We start from the raw sequence: 23,336 nt of genomic DNA on the forward strand, positions 1-23,336 counted from the left end.
TTTAAAGTGATACCAATGTCCTCTGGCCAAACCTGGCCACTCCGGAATGGGTCACCGGTTACCGGTGGCCATTTGGGGACACTTCAGAATTTGCAAGGAACCAGGTCATGTGACGTATCAAAATTCATCAAATTAAAAACTGTGACCGTTTAAAGTGATACCAATGTCCTCTGGCCAAACCTGGCCACTCCGGAACGGGTCACCGGTTACCGGTGGCCATTTGGGGACACTTCCGAATTTGCAAGGAACCAGGTTATGTGACGTATCAAAATTCATCAAATTAAAAAGTATTGCTATTCAAAGCGATGCCAATGTCCGCTGGCCCAACCTGGCCACTCCGGAACGGGTCGCCGGTTACCGGTGGCCATTTGGAGACACTTCGGAATTTGCCAGGTCATGTCAAAAATACAAAAATACAAAAATACAAAAATACAAAAATACAAAAATACAAAAATACAAAAATACAAAAATACAAAAATACAAAAATACAAAAATACAAAAATACAAAAATACAAAAATACAAAAATACAAAATACAAAAAAAAAATACAAAAATACAAAAATACAATACAAAAATACAAAAATACAAAATACAAGTACAAACAAAAATACAAAACAAAAATACAAAAATACAAAAATAAAAATACAAAATACAAAATACAAAATACAAAATACAAAAATACAAAATACAAAATACAAAAATACAAAATACAAAAATACAAAAATACAAAAATACAAAAATACAAAATACAAAATACAAAAATACAAAAATACAAAAATACAAAATACAAAATACAAAATACAAAATACAAAATACAAAAATACAAAAATACAAAATACAAAATACAAAAATACAAAAATACAAAAATACAAAAATAAAAGTACAATACAAAAATACAAAATACAAAAATACAAAATACAAAAATACAAAAAAGTACAAAAATACAAAAATACAAAATACAAAAATACAAAATACAAAAATGCAAAATACAAAATACAAAATACAAAAATACAAAAATGCAAAATACAAAAATACAAAATACAAAAATGCAAAAATACAAAAATACAATGCAAAAATACAAAATACAAAAATACAAAATACAAAATACAAAAATACAAAATACAAAATACAAAAATAAAATACAAAAATACAAAAATGCAAAAAATACAAAAATACAAAATACAAAATGCAAAAATACAAATACAAAATACAAAAATACAAAAATACAAAAACAAAAAATACAAAAATACAAAAATACAAAATACAAAAATACAAAAATACAAAAATACAAAAGTACAAAATACAAAATACAAAAATACAAAAATACAAAAATACAAAAATACAAAATACAAAAAAATACAAAATACAAAAATACAAAATACAAAATACAAAAAAATACAAAAATGCAAAATACAAAATACAAAATACAAAAATACAAAATACAAAATACAAAAATACAAAATACAAAAATACAAAAATACAAAAATACAAAATACAAAATACAAAATACAAAAATACAAAAATACAAAAATACAAAAATACAAAAATACAAAAATGCAAAAATACAAAATACAAAGTACAAAAATACAAAAATACAAAAATACAAAAATACAAAAATACAAAATACAAAAATACAAAAATACAAAAATACAAATACAAAATACAAAATACAAAATACAAAAATACAAAAATACAAAAATACAAAATACAAAAATACAAAAATACAAAATACAAAATACAAAAATACAAAATAAAATACAAAAAGTAAAATACAAAATACAAAATACAAAAATACAAAATACAAAAGTACAAAAACAAAAATACAAAATACAAAAATACAAAATACAAAAATACAAAAATAAAAATACAAAAATACAAAATACAAAAATACAAAATACAAAATACAAAATACAAAATGCAAAAATACAAAAATACAAAAATACAAAATACAAAAATACAAAATACAAAAATACAAAAATACAAAATACAAAATGCAAAATACAAAATACAAAAATACAAAAATACAAAATACAAAAATACAAAAATGCAAAAATAAAAATACAAAATACAAAAATACAAAAATACAAAATACAAAAATACAAAAATACAAAAATACAAAATGCAAAAATACAAAATACAAAATATACAAAAATACAAAAATACAAAAATACAAAAATACAAAAATACAAAAACAAAAATACAAAAATACAAAAATACAAAAATACAAAAATACAAAAATAAAAATACAAAATACAAAAATACAAAATACAAAAATACAAAATACAAAAATACAAAAACAAAAATACAAAATACAAAAATAAAAATACAAAGTACAAAATACAAAATACAAAAATACAAAAATACAAAAATACAAAAATAAAAATACAAAAATACAAAAATACAAAATACAAAAATACAAAATACAAAATACAAAATACAAAATACAAAATACAAAAATACAAAATACAAAAATACAAAAATACAAAATACAAAAATACAAAATACAAAATACAAAATACAAAATACAAAAATACAAAATACAAAATACAAAATACAAAATACAAAATACAAAAATACAAAAATACAAAATACAAAATACAAAATACAAAAATACAAAAATACAAAGTACAAAAATACAAAAATACAAAAATACAAAAATACAAAAATACAAAAATACAAAAATGCAAAAATGCAAAAATACAAAAATACAAAAATACAAAAATACAAAAATACAAAAATACAAAAATACAAAAATACAAAAATACAAAAATACAAAAATACAAAAATACAAAAATACAAAAATACAAAATACAAAATACAAAATACAAAATACAAAAATACAAAAATACAAAATACAAAATACAAAAATACAAAATACAAAAATACAAAATACAAAATACAAAATACAAAAATACAAAATACAAAATACAAATACAAAAATACAAAATACAAAAATACAAAATACAAAATACAAAAATACAAAAATACAAAATACAAAATACAAAATACAAAATACAAAATACAAAAATACAAAATACAAAATACAAAATACAAAATACAAAATACAAAATACAAAAATACAAAAATACAAAATACAAAATACAAAATACAAAAATACAAAAATACAAAATACAAAATACAAAAATACAAAATACAAAAATACAAAAATACAAAATACAAAAATACAAAAATACAAAATACAAAATACAAAATACAAAATACAAAATACAAAAATACAAAAATACAAAAATACAAAAATACAAAAATACAAAAATACAAAAATACAAAAATACAAAATACAAAAATACAAAAATACAAAAATACAAAAATACAAAATACAAAAATACAAAATACAAAAATACAAAATACAAAATACAAAATACAAAAATACAAAATACAAAAATACAAAATACAAAATACAAAATACAAAAATACAAAAATACAAAAATACAAAATGCAAAAATACAAAAATACAAAATACAAAAATACAAAATACAAAAATACAAAAATGCAAAAATACAAAATACAAATACAAAAATACAAAAAGTACAAAAATACAAAAATACAAAAATACAAAAATACAAAAATACAAAAATAAAAATACAAAAATACAAAATACAAAAATACAAAAATAAAAAATGCAAAAATACAAAATACAAAATACAAAATACAAAATACAAAATACAAAAATACAAAAATACAAAAATACAAAAATACAAAAATACAAAAATACAAAATACAAAATACAAAAATACAAAAATACAAAGTGCAAAAATGCAAAATACAAAAATACAAAAATAAAAATACAAAAATACAAAATACAAAATACAAAAATACAAAAATAAAAAATACAAAATACAAAAATACAAAATACAAAAATGCAAAAATGCAAAAATACAAAAATACAAAAATACAAAGTACAAAAATACAAAAATACAAAAATACAAAATACAAAAAAAAATACAAGTACAAAAATACAAAAATACAAAAATACAAAAATACAAAAGTGCAAAATACAAAAATAAAAATAAAAAAATTACAAGTACAAAATACAAAAAGTACAAAATACAAAAATACAAAAAATACAAAAAAATACAAAATACAAAATACAAAAATACAAAAATACAAAAATACAAAAATACAAAATACAATACAAGTACAAAAATACAAAATACAAAATACAAAAATACAAAATACAAAAATGCAAAATACAAAAATACAAAAATACAAAAATACAAAAATACAAAAATACAAAAATACAAAATACAAAATACAAAAATACAAAAATACAAAAATACAAAATACAAAAATACAAAATACAAAATACAAAAATACAAAAATACAAAAATACAAAAATACAAAAATACAAAAATACAAAAATACAAAAAACAAAATATTTGAAATATTTGAAATATTTGAAATATTTGAAATATTTGAAATATTTGAAATATTTGAAATATTTGAAATATTTGAAATATTTGAAATATTTGAAATATTTGAAATATTTGAAATATTTGAAATATTTGAAATATTTGAAATATTTGAAATATTTGAAATATTTGAAATATTTGAAATATTTGAAATATTTGAAATATTTGAAATATTTAAAATATTTGAAATATTTGAAATATTTGAAATATTTGAAATATTTGAAATATTTAAAATGTTTGAAATATTTGAAATATTTGAAATATTTGAAATATTTGAAATATTTGAAATATTTGAAATATTTGAAATATTTGAAATATTTGAAATATTTGAAATATTTGAAATATTTGAAATATTTGAAATATTTGAAATATTTGAAATATTTGAAATAATTGAAATATTTGAAATATTTGAAATATTTGAAATATTTGAAATATTTGAAATATTTGAAATATTTGAAATATTTGAAATATTTGAAATATTTGAAATATTTGAAATATTTGAAATATTTGAAATATTTGAAATATTTGAAATATTTGATTTTTTTTTTGCATCGGTCTTCCTTGAATACTATAATTACTTAATATACTTGAATTACTTAAATTTTTGATAAAAAAAAACTCGAATACTCTGAATTACTTGAAATACATTACATGTACTTGAATTTATCGAAATGCTTCAAATGTTTGAAATGCTCCTCCAACCCCAACTCCCCTTCTCCTCCCCTCGTTGCTTTTCACCTTGGAACGTGATTTTTCGCTATACTTTCCCCTCCCTCAAAAAGTCCCGGGCTTTATGCAGGAACCCTTGTGGCCATTTCCCTCTGGCGAAACTTACCTGGGCTACCCGCCTCCAGAAGTCGAACGATCGAAAATCCACTCAACAAACATTAACACTTATTAGCAATGAAAACTTCTTGAAATATCACTCTGAAAATCAATACACAAGCAAATTCCGCCAATCAGCTGGCCAGCACGTCAAAACATGTTTTGTTTCCAAGCGTTACGGTCGACTTTAAAAAATAACGCAACTTTTCGGCTTTAAACATGGATCACAACTACGTGAACTAGTTCATAACTTCATGAAGTGCACATCATGATTTCATGATTTTTGTACCATGATTTCATGAATTTGTTCACGTTTCCATGAACACGCTTGTTTGCTAAATTCGTGATTTTTTGTTCATGGCTACGGGAACGCTTTTTTTTGCGTGTAGCCACGTTAGCACTTCTCTCAGCTCTTGAACTGCTCAAGCTCATGACTGTACGAAGGTTAGGCTCCGTTCGATTGTTCCCAGCCTGACCTGCAGTAGCAGCAGTGTGCTACCCCGATGACGAAACCCCACCGAAAATATTTGCGGTGAATAAAAGTTGAATCATAGCCACGAATAAGTTCATGTGTTTGGCCTGACACTGACACTTTTTTTTCTCCTCCCCCAACAACCCAAGTCCCTCAGCCCGAGTTTAACCGGCCAGCCAGCCAGCCTGGCAGTGTTGTTTATTTCTAAAATTAAAATCCCACTCCTCTTCACACGGATGCTGCGCTGCGAGAACATCTCAGCGGGACTTTGAACGCGTCTAACGTCTGGGACGTATACTTTCTTCTTGGCGAACGAGAGGTCTCCTTTTGCCAGTTGGAAAGTTTGTCAAACACGGGGTTGGAATCGTGTTTGACAAGTTGGGGCAGCGATTACTGTTTGCGCTTAATGTTTTAGACAATTTAGAAAAAAAAGGTTAACTACAATGCACGATCATAGATGGCAGTGTCACGGAGTGTTCAGATTGCATTACACATTGCATGCAATTTGCATGTGCTCTGATCGGGACCATTCATAAACCACGTGGACACTTTTTTGGTAATCTCGAACACCCCCCCCCCCATTGTGGAAAATCTTTTTTGTATGGAGCATGGACAATCGCCATACCCCCCCCCCCACTAAAGTGTCCACGTGGTTTATGGATGGTCCCATCAAAATCTAGGAAATTTTAAAAAATAATAAAGAGTTTTATAAAATGCTTTTTAACATGCCTTGATCTAACTGTGCAAAACTGTCAAAATACGATGAAAATAAATGATAAAATCTTTTGAAAAATTAAAACGGCTGAAATGGAAAAATGCCTTGATTTTGTAATGATTTACTATCTACTTCTAATTTTTGGTAATTTACCATCCATCCATGTCATCCTTTTCAAATATGCCTAGCAAAATCTGGAAACATTGATATAATTATAAGCTTGCGAGTCAAAAGGAAATATAAATTTGGATTTTTTGACTGTTAACTTCGTTAGAGGAACATTATTTTTCTCTCAAATATACTTGGAATGATATATTTCTGGATTTTTTTTTAATTGGTACAATAAACCAAATTTTCAGTTTTTGCTTTTTAGGTGTTTTTAATACCCCTGACTCAAGGCGGTTTCAAAAACACCGAAAAAGCAACAACTAAAAATTTGGTTTGTTGGACCTTTAAAAAAAAAAAAACTCCAGATTTGGATTTGGAATACATTTTCGATTGTCGAAAGTCTTTTTAAAATTTTCTACGTTTGTGGACAAGAAGTTACAAAGTTGTAATGGATTATTTTGTTTGCTTAAAACATTGTCTGTTTATTTCATATGCCCACAAAAACAAATAATGTATAATTATGTCCTCATACACTGCCCCTGATCGCATTAATGTCCCATATGCATTTTCATAACTTTCGAGTTATTTTGGTTCAAAATCGTGTGCTCTTTCAGAAAAGCCTAAACATCCAGTACTTTGTTCTGTAAATCAGGAGGAAAACCCGTTTTTTTTCGTGAAAACTCAACACGTGGCCTTATGCGTGGGACAAATTTGCCTTGCGTTTTCCCAGCATGCTGTTTTACGCGAACATGGGCAGTAAAGATCTGCAAACAAATTCAGATCGATTTGGTCTGTACAGCAAAATTTTCGGTTATAATGAGGATTATTGAGAAGGTTGTGTTGTACAAGATTAAAATATCTCTTTTGTTTAACTTGTCTCTCAAAATATTGTGTATAGTGGACGAAGAATGAAATCACAGCAATTTTGTATTGCCCAATCTCACCGCCCAGACCCAATGTCACCCCTGATCACGAATCATGCTTTTTTGATAATGTTCAGATTTAAAAACAAAATAAATATTCCGAAATAAAAACTGAAAAATCACTGTTTTTAATATTGAAAAATTTTGCTATGTTGAATGCAAAATATTTTCAAAAAAAAAAATTAAATAAAAGTATCTCATAAAAACCTTCTCAAGAGATGAATACACACAAATGTAAAATCTTTATATAATGAAAAAATAGTACAATGCATAAATACAATCAAAGTACTGTAAACTGGGGTCAATCGGGACACATGGGGCGAATTGGGACAGCCGTTTTAACCAAGTTGGTGCACAATATTTTGATTGTTTTGGTTAGTTTCGGTTAGAACAGATTCAGACCAACAAAATGTGTACATCCATTTCCAAATTTCAAAGCTTTAAGTGCTCTAAAAACTGCAGTCCCTATTCAGACTGTAGTCCCGATTCGCCCCAGATTACGGTATGCCAATAAAAATCTTTTTGCAATTCCGTCGTAAAACTACTCACTTTTCCCTTCATTTTTGGACGACGAAATAGCCTACTTTTCTATACCAAAAATAACAAAATCGAATAGCAACACATTTCAAAATAAATGCTGAAAAGTTCTACTTTTCAGCACTGAAATGTTTTGTTCTGAAAAGTTGATTTTTACGATTAATTGACAAAATACATGAACATTTGACTTTTACTTCACTCAGTGTGTGTTTTTCGGAATTGCAAAAAATGTTGTATGGAACTCGTTGCAAAACTAGATTTTTTTCAGCATTCATAGTATTCATCCAACTCGGGGAACCTAGTTGGGTAAATGTACGACTCATATTGAAAAAATCCTCTTTTTGCAACTTGTTGCATAAACAATATTTTCTTATTGCAGAAAACTGAATATAAAATTAAAACTGGGCGTACGAGGTTTCGTGATACCTTTTGTTTTATTAGTTAGGCTTACATTTTGAATTTTGAATTTTTTAATTATGTACCTCTTAGGCCTCGACCTCGACAGAGCTGAGGTATGTGTAGCCGCAAACTGCCTCCAGGAAATCACCCACCACGTGGGAGTGATCACGGACCGCGACGTGCTTCTTGCCTGTCCGCTTGCTGAGATGCGACTGCTCGACTGACAGCCGCACGCTGTCATCGAGCAGTTCCCTGTTGTCACTGCGAGAGTGCAATAGGCACTCTCTACATAGACTGGCACGCTCTCATGCGTGTGCCCCACACATCTCCCTTCCTCTCTAAAATAAAATAATTTGATGTAATGTTGAATTGCACATATTACATTTAAAACTAACATCGACAAGTATCTATACAAATGTTTCGGATAAAAAGGTTCCTTTGTTGTGTTTCGGTATGGCGAATACCAATTTAACACTTAGGGGCTTTTAGTGTCCAGTGCGCGGTCTAATTGATCCATACAGGCTGACAATATTTCTACCATCACGCAGCGCTTTTTCTCTTATCACTCGTCTGCCTAAATACATTTTTGATCAACGCTTGTTAAAATAAATTTCCTTCACTAAGTTTTCCGAAGACTTTAAATTTCGCAAAAACTATAATTCTTTTATCATTTTCCCCTTTTCACTTTTCATAAAAGGTCATCATTCTAACCTTTTCCAATTCTCTTTATGGCTGTTTGTATCACGTCGTTTAAGATTCTTCTAAAATCGCGCAAAAATTTTATAATTTATCTGTTCCGTTTCCTGAGTGATTAAATGATTTAAACTTTCTCTTAAACATACTATCTTGTTTCGCATAACTAATCTGTTCCCTCTCTTCTTTTGAGTGGGATGCCTGACCACACTTTTGTCTTTTTCTTTCCCAATGAACCATCAGACTTCTCTTTTTATCTTTACCGTGTGGTTCACCCAATTCCACACTTCTCTTTTTTCTTCAAATAGCCCGGCTTCTTTCCTTTCCCTTTGACGAGCGGTTCACCTCTCAATTTTAATCTATCTATCCCTCTATCCTTCTAAATATCTATATTTATCTTTCCCTCTTTATCTATCTACCAAACTCTTTCATGAGCTAGCTCTCTCCTTTTCTAACCTTCTCTCTAACCCCTTTATATATCCCTATCTATCATTCTATACCTATCTCCTAAACTCATTCATTCGCTAACTCTGTCCTTATCTATCCTTCTCTCTGTCTAATTCTTTCAACCTCCCCTGTCTCTAACACCCAGCTACTTTAGTTATTGTAAACGATAAACCTAAACTAGTCACGATAACCTTCGATTGATCTTTCTCAAACCTTAAACTATTTAAACCCATATTAAGGTATTTCCCAGTCCCGAAATATTTTAGCAGAGCTGGTTTTGCTAGAATGATGTAAGAATATCCAGCTCTGTGAGAACTCTGCTAGAATTTTGCTAGAACGTGACTGGGTTGGCATGCTTCATTTTCTGCGAAACCCAGACTCTACATAACCAAAATGTACAGCTTAATGAAACAATGAAAGTCTAAGAAAACAACTAAGTCATTTGTTATGTTCCTGGCGTACTCTGAGCGATTTAAGCCACTCAGTTGTTCGAAGCTCATGTTTGAACATACTCACAATCCTCATCCAATGATCAGCGACTCTTTTTATTCCCTTTTCCGATCGGTCCGTACGAATGCACTCTTCCTTCTCCCTTTAAGAGTGGGCTTCTAAAATACACCCTTCTTTTAATTCTACAGAGTGGTCTGATCTACCGCACTATTCTTGTTTATTTTTGAGTAGTAAGCGCTATCTCTTCTTTTTCCCTTTACTCAAAACGATCGATTTTTTTTAGAAATTATGACTTTGCCTAGCGGTCCTCGGAAACACACTGTGGTGGTGCGGTCTCAAACTCTCCCACACCTTTGAGTAGTCCCTCAAACTACACTCTTTCTCATTCGAGCGGTCTCAAAACACGCTTTGGTGGCGCGGTCTCAAGCTCACACACACACCTTGAGTCGTCCAACAGACTTCACCCTTTCTCGTACGAGCGGTTCCAAAAACTCGCTCTGGTGGTGCGGTCTCAAACTCACACACACACCTTGAGTGGTCCATCAGACTTCACTCTTTCTCTTTTGAGCTGTTCTCAAAAACTCGCTCTGGTGGTGCGGTCTCAAACTCACACACACACCTTGAGTGGTCCATCAGACTTCACACTTCCTCTTCCGAGCTGTTCTCAAAAACTCGCTCTGGTGGTGCGGTCTCAAACTCACACACACACCTTGAGTGGTCCATCAGACTTCACCCTTTCTCGTACGAGCGGTCCTCAAAACCTCGCTCTGGCGGTGCGGTCTCAAACTCACACACACCTTGAGTGGTCCATCAGACTTCACTCTTCCTCTTCCGAGCTGTTCTCAAAAACTCGCTCTGGTGGTGCGGTCTCAAACTCACACACACACCTTGAGCGGTCCATCAATCTTCACTCCTCCTTTCCGAAATTCGGTCTCCTGACCTCGCACACATACATACCACAAACTATTCCATGCGTCAAATCTTCTCCAAAGGTGTTCTTTACAAACACTGTTTCATTTCTCAACGACTACTACTTTCTCATCACCAACGAACAACACCAACCGCAATCCGTACGGCACTTTCCCAAACAAACAAAAAAATCCTGGAACAAACCAGCAGTGTGGGTGATTTCCTGGATGATTTCAAAGTAAAAACTGCAGGATTTGCTATAATAAAGTAAGCAAAATATCTGCCACGGTCGCCAAAATGTGTAGCCGCAAACTGCCTCCAGGAAATCACCCACCACGTGGGAGTGATCACGGACCGCGACGTGCTTCTTGCCTGTCCGCTTGCTGAGATGCGACTGCTCGACTGACAGCCGCACGCTGTCATCGAGCAGTTCCCTGTTGTCACTGCGAGAGTGCAATAGGCACTCTCTACATAGACTGGCACGCTCTCATGCGTGTGCCCCACACAAGGTACAAAAACTTTAAATTAAAGTCGTGTTTACTAGCCAAAATAATTTATTTTTGAAACAAGTAAGAGGAATTAAAGATCTATTTGCTCTTATTTTCAATAAGTTGAATTTTTAATTTGAATTGCAAAACCAAATTAGCTAAATAAAATTGAATTCCAACCTTGATTGAAGACCGTAATCGATCCCAATTTCAAACATGAAAACTACAAAACTAAAACACAGCACCAGCGAGAGAAAAAAGTAATCAATTTCCCTTCAAGGCCTATTTTTAGCACCCATCATCCATAAAATTAACAACAAATTTACACCGAACCAAACAACTGGTGCTGTCTCTCTACCTCTCCCTTGCCTCTGAATGGTGTCGATGATGATGGTGGCCGCGGTATTGGCTTTTCCATTCGGGTCCATCAATAAAATGAAATAAAATAAAATAAAAGGAACGGGATCCAGCCGGCCATCGCGTGTGTGTTCTCCTGCTGCACGATAAAATCTCACCCGTAAAGATCCTCGCCGACGATCATCTCCCAAGACGATGAAGAAGACGACCAAGTCAGACACACCAGATTGAGGTGCTTTAAACCTTTCACACACGCACGACAAGCCCAGGTCCACACATCGCGCACAAACACATTGACGAAGGAGGAGGAGGAGGAGGAGGAGGAGGAGGAGGAGGAAATTAAAGAAAATACAAAAACCGGACAGCGCCGATCGCCGACTTCTTCGGGTAGACTCTCTTCCAGAGCACCGATCAACTCTGTTGATGATGTTGTTGTCGTTGAACGTGGATCAGCTATCTACTGAGTAGTTGTATTGGAGATAAACACAAACCTTTATTTTCTTCTTCCTCTTTTTTCCACTTGGGTTTGTTTGTCCACCTACCCGCACACACACACACACACCCGCACAAGACCACTTGTTTTTCTTTTTGTAAGCAAAACCGAGGAACCACAAACACTGCAAAGGAACGCACGCTATCGGAATATATCTCCGAAAATGCACAGTCAAAATCAGGAACCGAACGCGACGCACGTCCACTTGGCACCAAGTCTACTGCACGAATGACGAGAGAGAGAAAGCTCTGCCGAAAAAAAGTAGCAGCAGCAACGGTTGCATGCACACACTGCCCAAGAACTAAGTTCGGAGAGGTGAGAGAGGAGAGAGCGTGTGAAGATGACGAAGAGATTACCAAAACACAAGTCTGAGCAGGATCGTATGCAGTTGCTCATGTTAAGAATACAGTCCGGTCAGGAAAAGGTAATTCTTGAGTTATTCATTTTTTAAAGTATCAAACCCTTACTGAAGGCGGTTTCTTAAATACCCAGAACGTAAAATAAAAATTTGATAACTCTAGAATTGCTTTCGAACAGAAAACCTGACCTCCCTTTTCTACCCCTAAAAAAACCGAGCTTATCCGTCTACCTTGTCTTTGGAAAATATAGGAAATGGGGCGGCCTAAACATTGAATTGGCATAGCGCAACCAATAAGGCTTTCTAGTCAGAAAATTACCAACACATTCAAAGTATGTTTACATGACAGCTGGACGTTTGTTTGCATCAGGTTTCCAATCTCTTTCTAGCATTTTTTTTTTGTCAAGCGACTTCTAGCTGGTTTATTTGACTGACTGCCCGATATGTCAGCCAACATACTTCGCAGGGCTATGACAGCTACAGCTCGATCATTGTTTGCATCAGGACACTGTGACGAGGAGTTCGTCATTTTTGAGTTAAATTATATTTTTTTTCACTGGGCCTAGAAAGCCTTATTAACTGTTCGCAAAATGATACCAAGAAGTGACAAGTATTGTAATCGATCTACACTCAAACCCCGTTGGTTTGACACCAATTGTTGTCAAACAAACGGGATCACTTTTTAGGCACGAAGCATTTAAATTTTCAACGAAAACTTTAACTTCCAAAATATCTAAAATGTTCCAAAACAAGTCACTTCAGTAGCAACAATTATGTCACGCTTGAGCTTGAACATAGCCATCTACTTTGTTTATGTTTACTGTGCATTCTGTCTTGTCAGCACCCAGGTTGGTACTACAGCGCTATTTAAAATCTGGATAGAAATCCTTCCGACGCTCAACGTGCATCACTGGTTACATTCCCGGATATCTGTCAAAACGCCAAGATTAATCTATGCAAAGTGATGAGGTTTTGGTTTTAGTATTGAGGCAACACTGAATATGATCCTGTTTGTGTTACTGCATACATAAAGCTCTCTATAAAAATTTCACTCATACTTCTCCATCAACCAGACACCGACTGCAAGCATTAAACAACATACTGCAGCTCATAAAACAGTCTCACACCACCACAAAGCAAACAGAGGTCCATTCATAAAACAACGGTACACCGATGTAAACAAGCCACGCGACGAGAGAGCGCGTGAGAGAGAGAGAGAGAGCTTTTTCCCTCTCTCACGCTCTTTCTTCCTTTGCGCGGAGTGCGAATGGAAACGCATGGTTCTTTGTTCAAATTGGTTGTTACTTCAAAGTTCGAATAAATAGCAAATAAATTAGCCTTGCCACGTGGCGCGCCTCCCTCACATGCCCTTCAGTACCCGCTTCAGGTTGTTCTTGCAGTTGCTGTCCATGTCCTTGTAGAAATACTCGTTGAAGAATTTGTGCTTTCGCAGCATTTTGTACAGCCGCTCGCCAAACTTGCGCGTCTCGAGGTTCTTGTCGGTCAGGAACTTGGCCAGCATGGTTAGGATTTCCTTGCGCGTTCGGGGGCTCGCGTTCGTTCCCAGGATGGCGTCCAGTCCGGACAGGGCACAGATGCAGACTAGCAGCCGAGCGGTGGCCGTTCGTACGAGGGGATTCTTGTGGCTTTGAAGAGGGGCAGAAGGTCTACGGGGGATTTTTGGCAGGGGTTTTAAAGGAATACTTACACCGGTCCACGCGCTGCCAGCACTCGCACCGAGTGTCCAATCGGGATGTACGTAACCAGCTTGTCCAGCGCAACGTTGGCGTCCTTCTGGATGAAGCGGTTCGGGTCGGCGGTTTTGCACAGCAGAATGTCCACGATTTCGTCGAATTCGGGTCGTTTGACGGACTTGGCTTCCCGGAACAGTTCGCCACTTGCCTGACAGGCGTACCGGCACAGCGAAGATCGCGGACTCTTCAAGAAGTCAATCATCTTTCGGTTAATGACCGTTACGTACTTTTCGTGCTTCTTCCAGTCCACCTGGCTGGCGGTTTCCATCAGTTCTCGAATACCGTGCAGACTGACCTCCCAGATATTGTCCTGGAGCTTGTCGATGATGCGACCGATTTGAACAGTGGTTCCAAAGGTCGAGCACTCGTCATCCAGCGAATCCGTCGACGGGTTACTGCTCTCCGTGGTCGTCATCGTTGTAGTTGTTGTCGTAGGATCGTCCAGGTTTCCAGAATCTCCGTCACCGCCATCCACCTTCAGCGATCCGTACATGCCCAACTTCCGTTTCGGCGTTGACTTGCTCGTCATTGGGAAGTAATCGCGAGTGTACTTTCGCTTTGAACCGGGTCGCTTCTTGCGTCCGCTAAAGTACGGCGTCGACGGAGCGGCCGCTCGGACCTTCGGCTTGATCATAATCATATCGACTGGCTTCACCGCGCCGCAGTTCTTGTGATGGTTCTTCTTTCCCACAGGATCCATCACCGTGTAGGAAGTGTTCCTGTGCAGTCCTCGATCCAACGAAACGTCACTGTCCGACGACTCCCTCGGCACCAGCAACTCGTCGTCCCGCTTCTCCGCTTCGTACAACTCCACAATCGTCTTGCTGGTCTGGCTGTGCATGTTCCGAGGCGCCGGAGCCCGTCCCTGGCCGTACGAATGGTACGATTTTTTCTCCGTGATGAAATTGTTCGGAAAGCGAAACGTCTGCTTGACGTTCACGATCTGCGGATTTTTCTTGGCCGACTTGATCGAAATCGGTTCCAGCTGGATCACGTTCAGGTTTTGCGTCGTCGCCGCGCTAGCCTGCAGCGCGTCCGACAGCGATTCGCTCGGCCGCAGCACCGGTTCCAGCTGTCCGCGGAATAGATGCCGCGCGTTCGGCGTGTCCGTACAATCCGTCGACGAGTCAAACATGGGAAATTCTTTCTTCAACTCGGAGATTTCGTTGTGCTGAAAAGACAGCCGCCATCTTATCGGTCAAAACCGTTCGCCATATTGCATTTTTTTTGCACGGTCTTACCAAGATACTCTGCAGGTAATCGTTCATTTTGCGCAGCAGCTGGACCAAAACTACCAGCACGGACAGGAGTGCCGAGTCCGCAAGCAGCACGGTCACAATTTTGGTCAATTTGGTGTGGCCGGGAGCAGCAATTTTGGAATTTGAAAAAGGGGGAAACGAAGGAAGATTGCAAATGGCGTTCAATTTTGACAGCTCTAGATTGGGGCCAACGTGGTGGGGCCTGCTGCGAGCGCGGGAATTTTCGGAAAGAACACGGAAAAAAATCAAATCTCGAAATCGTGAATTAAATTCACGAATGCGAGAACCACGAAGGAATATATTCACGTTTATAGTGCAAATGCACCATACTCATGAATAAATTCCTTCGTGGTTCTTACATTCGTGAACTTAAATCACGATTACGAGAATTGATTTTTTTCTGTGAAGCAGAAGTTTTCTGTAGTTTAGCTTTCACTAAGTTTTATTCATAATATTTCTATCTGTTTGTGTTTACATAGACGATTTTCCATTCCCAGTGTAATGTTATAGCCTTTCCTACTGAAAGGGACCTTTAATAGTTAATACACATTTTTCTGCTTCTTTTCCAACTCCAAATACATGTTGAATAGTTGTGTTTGTGTGGTATGTATATTGTTCCATATTATAGCTTACTATTTCACCTAACTTTTGTCTAAAGCGCACGCTTACCGTACCTTAAAGGTTTTTTTTACCGCTCTATCAATGGAGAACTATTGGATTTTCATTCGCTTTATTTTATTGAGAATATCATCTAAGTAAATTCCACTGTCACTGTATGCAAATCCATTAAAATCATCGAATCTTTTCAATATACTGACCTATTTATTTCCAAACCAGCTGTTTAACATGGACGAATATAGGTTGCCCTTCTTGAATGCCCAGATGTTACGATTACCAAAAAATTACCAGTTTAGAACCGAAATTAAAAATACTTACGGAGAAATTTTCAACTGAGTTCGCTGCTCTTCTCTTATGCGCGAAATATCTAAGGCTCTGAAAGGCATCATTCCCGATCGGCCATTTGGCGGCCATGTTTGGCGACTATGTTTGCTTTAGAAAAAAAAAACATCCAAGGCAAGAATCAGAATGCACCAATCAAAAAATGTTTTTCAAGGTGTTGTTTGTAGAAGCATTTTACACATATAGATTATTTTTTCATTTCAATTTACTATTTCTGGACCCTGAATTCAGAACCATCATTGACAGTCATTGCCCCAAAAGTGAAAGTCAAATCTATGGACTGTACTTTTTACAAATGCCAAAAATTTGTTTAAAAACGTCTAGCAAAAAATTAGATAATTCCATCGCATGTGTAACAACTTGGTAGTCGCGTTAAAAGCTAAAAATCTTCCTTTTTCATGTTTTTTTTTCGAAAAATTTCCCTTTGCTACCTTACTAATCAAATTCAATGCATTCCTTTTTTGGCCACAAACAGGGCTAACATTTAAAATTTTATACTTTTCCGCTTGTTCAAGGGTAGACGTAAGATGTTTCTACATTTTTCAATAATAACCATCACTTGTTAAGGGGTTTAAATCGCTTAGATTCGCTAACTCTAGTAACAGCTCGCTATTCTCCTATCAGTTTCGCTATGTTGGTGTATAGGACCTTCTTGTAACAGTTGCAGTTGCAGCGCCTCTAAATGGTCGTCACATTTGTTCACTTTTTGTTTTTTTTTTTTACTTCAGGGGACTGCTCTAACAAGGTGGATATTTTTTCCTTCATATTATTTTTTAAATGTTATATTCTGTCTTACTATTCTACAAGTTATCTGAAGATTTACTCTTCTTTAGTACGATACTTTTCAGGAGCAGGCTCACATTAAAATATTCATTACTGGCCATAAAACGACACGTTTATGTTTTTGTTGGGTGGAAATTTAACTTGCGGTTTACGAATTGGTCATGCGATGTTTGATTTTGATATGTCTGAAACTGAAACATCAGGTTGTTTTGATTTTTATGTTGGTTCTATTCAAAGATTACACGAGGTTCTTCGTTTTGCTAACACTTTTTTAGCACACAGCTTCTTTCGATTTATTTTTCATCTTAAGAACACTTAAACTAAGCACAGCATTTTCAGTTTTTCTTCATTCGTTTAGAAAGTATATATTTGTATTTTATAACAACACATCCTTTTGTTCTATTACGTTCGTTAGTCCGTGAGTGGGATTTAAGGTAAAAATGATTATCATTTCCGGCAGACTGTGTGGAACGGGCTTAACACTGTACGGTTTCTGTATTGCACTTGAACAAAAGAAAGTCTAACTTAAGCTGTAAATAGGTCCCGCTCTTTTCAGCTACGCATTTCATCTTTTACGGAATGACTATTTGCTGCTATTGGCAATCACTAGATTGTATTTATTCCAAATGTTTGACACTACGAATCCCTTGCTGCCAAGTGCCTAGCGTATTTTTTTTTGTCTGCTTCACTACTGTTGGACCGATGCGTTTCATGGGAGTGTTGTTCTTGAGTCTCAGTTGCGATTGGAGGCCTTCGTGAGGGTTTATAATGTCGGGGTTAAAATGCAATTTCCTCGCTTGGGTTGCCAGTTTTTAGAGACATTGACAGTGGTTTTCATTACTTTACGGTAGATGAAGGTTTGGAGCTGGCTACTCATCAGCACTTCTGATGAAAGAGAGACCAATGTCAATGTCTCTCAGATGACATCGACAGTCGGAGGTTTGTCTATGATTTTGTGTTAAAGTATAAAAATGTCAAAACTTTAAGATGTGAGGAACGTTTACCTATTGTTGTAGGGTCACCTCTAAACTGCCACCTTATAAAGCAAGGTTTTATTTTGTAGTACAATTTCAATATTAATTTTCACTACACACTCAGTTAAGGTTCACTTCACTGTCTAAACGTTACAATAGCGTGCACTAATTTTTATCCTTTTTCGGTTGCCAATTGTTGTCATTTCACTATTGATTACACACTACACAGACACAGTCATCAATACATATATGTATGTTATATATCGTATAGTTACCAGACGACAATTACGTTAACCTTTACTGTTTTGTCCCCCTTTCACTATAAACAAACGTTTCATCCTATCGCAATTTTTTTTTACCAAAATTCTGACAGAAGAACCATAAACCAGAAAAAAAACTGTCTCCTTAATGCGGAGGAACTACCGTGGAACCGTAGTCCGGTTCTGTACGCCCAGGAACTCAGCTCAGTACTTTCGCCCCGGGTTCAGCACCTTGCAAAAGTGCGGCATCGTCACCCGGCAGTCCCCTGCGGCTGGTGCTGGACCTGTTGCTGGTGTTGCTGTTGCTGAAAATGCTGATGCTGTCCGCTGAGTGCCCTCGGCGATCGCATGGGTCATTGCTGATGTTGCTGCTGATGCAGTTCCCCATCGCGGACAAATTCCTGGTGCCGGTCTACAATGTCCGCAACGATTTGTTCCTCAATTTCCTGGCCCTTGTGGGCTTGCTCCTTCGAAAGTAGCACGTCGTACGCCTTGGTCGGTGTCACGAAAACCACGCGGTTTTTGCGGGTCTGCAGTACGTTTGCGATCACCAGTTTGTGCTTGTACTTGTTGAGACTTTCGCGAGACTTGGCAATCAGGATGGCCTCGTCGGTTTCCAGCTTGAATGAGACCACGTATGCCAGTGGAACCCAGAGGCTGACCAACGGAGCCAGCATTTTCGGTACCAACTGCAGCGAGATGGTTGGCGCACCGTGACCGGACTGGATCTTGTGCGTTGGCATCTCATCTTGGGGCACGTAAAAGTCTGACACGGCCGCCGCAAGGTACAGCACAGCATTCCTCTCAAAGGCAGCCAAGCACTCACAAGCTGCCCGCAGCAACCACATGTAGTCCACCACACTGGTAAACGTAATGTACAACATCCGGTTCGTCTCCTGGGCGTTTTTGTACTTGTCCAGTATCGGTGCCAACACGTCCACCGAATCTGGCTTGACTGCAAAACAACAACTTCACGTCATACTTCATTCGACCCAAAACTAACCCAGAACTCACCGGTAATCGTCGTGCTCATGCCCTCCTCGTGCAGCTCCAGCATGTCGAGCAACTGCTGGCCGCTAAAGTGCCGCGTAAACGGTTCCAACGACTTGGTACGGTACATGAAGATCACGGCGTACCCATGCTCGAGAAAGTACTCGGCCGACGCAGAACCACGATTGCCGGCGCTAAAGTTGTCCACAAAGCGCACCGTGTTATGTTCTAAGGGAACCGTTGTGCCACCAGACTGTGAAGTACGAAAAATGTATGAGCTTCACTATTACGGACGTCAACATCGAGGTACCCCTGAGAGTTCGATCAGAATTTTAATGTGAAGTGAATGTGAAATTGTGATGCAGGTAAGTGTTGAGTTTATAGTGTGATGTGAAATTAGGTAAGTGTGAAGAACAGTGTGAAAAGCTGTCAAAACTGTCAATTCTGTCAATATTGCCACAACTGATAATTGTTTGATTACTGCATCATAACAATTACAGTTGTGTTGAGCTAGATTCGTCCAATCTGTTCGGCAGGTCGAATTTCCTTCGTCTTACCGAACCATTCAGACAAATCACTCAACCATTCAACCCCATTAGCCTTCCGTATGGAACCATCCCTCCTAACCCACCCCCTTTTATCCTTGACCCCTTTTCTATCGATCCTGCTCTATCCAGGTCAATTACCGTAATGAGGACGATGTTGCTCTTGAGTTTAAAGTGCCTGTCGCAAAACTCCTTCAGCAGCGATCGGTTGTCCTCGAAGCAGTTTGGCGGCAGGTGGGTCGCGTAAAAGTCTTCCCAATGTGATGAACTCATTTTTTAACAATCGCTTTTCTGTAAAACTATTTCCCCTTGTTTGCTCAGTGATGGAATGTGAAAACAGACACCGTTTGCACTTGCAGGAACGAAAATGGTTAACAATTGCAATAGAAAAACAAAAAACTCAACAACTGGAAACAACTAAAACACAGCGTAATAAATCCTTGATTTTGTGATGAAGCTCGTTTCGATTAGCTTCGGTGGGCCCCTTGCATGGCCATTTGTACGCAAATTTTCACCAGAAAATGCACAATTTTTCACGATAGACGACCAGACTGCTGGGAAAACTCTCGAGGGAAAAAATTTCTCCTGCTGTCGTAATGTTCACGGTCCAGCAGCTGACAGAGCATAGAGAGGCAAAGAAAGTGCGATAAACAGCTAAAGAGAAACGTCAAAATCGGGGGCTCGGTCAATGGATTTGAGGATGTGTTTTGTGCGGGTAGACTGGGCTGGGCGGGATCGAACGAGGGATTTCGTTTGAGATAGACTGGCTGAATTAGGGGAAGAAAATTTGTGTGATTGGAGTACACATTGTTTTTCGTTGTTGTTGTTTTGATTGTCGAGTTAATTATGACTCCTAAACTAGTCTAAAATGATTAAGAATTCTGAAATCCAAAATAAAAACGGGGTCGCAGAATTTGAGTTTTATGTAAGTAGTAAGAAAATATAAATTACAAAACAGTTTTTTTTGATAATCGAGCTTTCGATAATCGAAACTTCGGATAATCGAGTCTGGACTGTACGACCTTTTAAAATCTGGAGCCTAACATTTCAAAAGGGCACATAACTTTTGTAAACAAAAGTGTATCCCTTTCACTCAAATGACAGTTTACATAAGGGACACACTCTTGTTTGAAAAAGTTATGTGCCATAACGAAATGGAAAGCACGATATAAGCTTTTCTCACAGATAAACAGACGTGAATCTCTTTCAAAATCAACGATTCAACAATTTCAACGATCAATTTGAATGAACAGATACTTTCTACGGCATTCATAATCACTGAACACGCGTTTGACCGTTTTATGAAATTGTAAACACGCTTTGAATTAAGCTGGATGTTGGAAAAATCTTTAATATTAATATCATGGTGTACCCGAATGGGTATAGCACTCTGACTTCCAGTCTTAAAATGTTTTTATTTCCAGCTTCTGGATAACATCGTGCAACAAAATGGTAAAAAAGTGTGTGCTTCGAGATGAGTCACGTGGAAGAACTAGCGTGCACATGGGACAGTTGCCCCACCTTCCTCAAAAATTTGTTCTAAAATTGGTCAGAGAGTGTCCATAAACGACGAAATTAAAAAAAAAACACACACACACTCATGTTGTTGCCTCATCTTCCTCGAAAATCTAGGCACGCTAGTGCGTGGAAGCTTAGGGTTAAGTTCCCCAGAACCATTCCCCTTTTGAATTTTTACAAAAAAATAAATTAATAAATACAAATATATGAACAATAAAGATTGTATAGTGAATTAGGGTGGTTCCGTACACACAAAGAAAAAATACTGTGAATTTAAAAAGACCGTTCGTTGGATTAAAAGTTCGCGTTGGTGAATATTCGTAGAAAGTTCAAACTTTTTAATTTAAAAATTGGAAAGTTATTGATACTACCATGCATTTCTGGAACAAAATGTTGTATCGGTAAAAGTTTTTACTTTTCATATAAGGGTAATTCTCCGCCAACTCACACAGCAGTTGCCCCGACCCCTCTTCGATTTGCGTGAAACTTTGTCCTAAGGGGTAACTTTTGTCCCTGATCACGAATCCGAGGTCCGTTTTTGATATCTCGTGACGGAGGGCGGTACGACCCTTCCATTTGCACATGCGAAAAAGAGGTGTTTTTCAATAATTTGCAGCCTGAAACGGTGATGAGATAGAAATTTGGTGTCAAAGCGACTTTTATGTAAAATTAGACGCCCGATTTGATGGTGTACTCAGAATTCCGAAAAAACGTATTTTTCATCGAAAAAAACACTAAAAAAGTTTTAAAAATTCTCCCATTTTCCGTTACTCGACTGTAAAAAATTTTGGAACATGTCATTTTATGGGAAATTTAATGTACTTTTCGAATCTACATTGTCCCAGAAGGGTCATTTTTTCATTTAGAACAAAATTTTTCATTTTAAAATTTCGTGTTTTTTCTAACTTTGCAGGGTTATTTTTTAGAGTGTAACAGTGTTCTACAAAGTTGTAGAGCAGACAATTACAAAATTTTTGATATATAGACATAAGGGGTTTGCTTATAAACATCACAAGTTATCACGATTTTACGAAAAAAAGTTTTGAAAAAGTTGGTCGTCATCGATCATGGCCGTTCATGGTCACCCGCGACAGACACGGACGACGAAACAAAGAGAAACGCAAAAGTAACTTTTTCAAAACTTTTTTCGTAAAATCGCGATAACTTGTGATGTTTATAAGCAAACCCTTATGTCTATATATCAAAATTTTTAATTGTCTGTTCTACAACTTTGTAGAACATTGTTACACTCTAAAAATAACCCTGCAAAGTTAGAAAAACACGAAATTTTAAAATGAAAATTTTGTTCTAAATGAAAAATGGGACCCATTCCCATGACATGTTCCAAAATTTTACAGTCGAGTAACGGAAAATGGGAGAATTTTTAAACTTTTTAGTGTTTTTTCGATGAAAATAATTCAATACGCCATCAAATCAGGCGTCTAATTTTACATAAAAGTCGCTTTGACACCAAATTTCTATCTCATCACCGTTTCAGGCTGCAAATTATTGAAAACACCTCTTTTCGCATGTGCAAAAATGGAAGGTCGTACCGCCCTCCGTCACGATATCAAAACGGACCTCGGATTCGTGATCAGGGACAAAAGTTACCCCTTAGGACAAAGTTTCACGCAAATCGAAGAGGGGTCGGGGCAACTTTTCCCGATTTCGTGTGAGTTGGTAGAGAAT

General features: G+C 35.9%; 3 protein-coding genes across 6 annotated transcripts in view; all 3 read right to left on the bottom strand.

Moving 5' to 3' along the window:
* Positions 1-12,471, bottom strand: part of LOC6037420 (tyrosine-protein kinase Fer) — an 87,363-nt gene extending 74,892 nt beyond the window's left edge. For 3 of the 4 annotated variants that reach the window (XM_038248131.1, XM_038248123.1, XM_038248109.1), the window contains exon 1: positions 12,245-12,471. The gene's annotated coding sequence lies outside the window, so the exon portion shown is untranslated. The other variant, XM_038248113.1, reaches the window with a different exon arrangement.
* Positions 12,472-13,903: 1,432 nt separating this feature from the next.
* LOC6037423 lies at positions 13,904-15,720 on the bottom strand. Its single transcript, XM_001847285.2, has 3 exons — positions 15,600-15,720; positions 14,313-15,529; positions 13,904-14,250 (listed from the first exon to the last, which is right to left on the bottom strand). Exons 1-3 carry the CDS (start codon positions 15,624-15,626, stop codon positions 13,965-13,967), a joined length of 1,530 nt encoding a protein of 509 aa, XP_001847337.2. The 5' UTR covers positions 15,627-15,720; the 3' UTR covers positions 13,904-13,964.
* Positions 15,721-16,041: 321 nt separating this feature from the next.
* Positions 16,042-20,763, bottom strand: LOC6037424 (phosphopantothenate--cysteine ligase). The gene is made up of 3 exons (XM_001847286.2): positions 20,271-20,763; positions 19,609-19,837; positions 16,042-19,549 (listed from the first exon to the last, which is right to left on the bottom strand). Exons 1-3 carry the CDS (start codon positions 20,400-20,402, stop codon positions 18,948-18,950), a joined length of 963 nt encoding a protein of 320 aa, XP_001847338.1. The 5' UTR covers positions 20,403-20,763; the 3' UTR covers positions 16,042-18,947.
* Between the last annotated feature and the right edge of the window lie 2,573 nt (positions 20,764-23,336).

Source organism: Culex quinquefasciatus, chromosome 1, assembly GCF_015732765.1.
Source record: "Culex quinquefasciatus strain JHB chromosome 1, VPISU_Cqui_1.0_pri_paternal, whole genome shotgun sequence".
NCBI classification, from domain to species: Eukaryota; Metazoa; Arthropoda; class Insecta; order Diptera; family Culicidae; genus Culex; species Culex quinquefasciatus.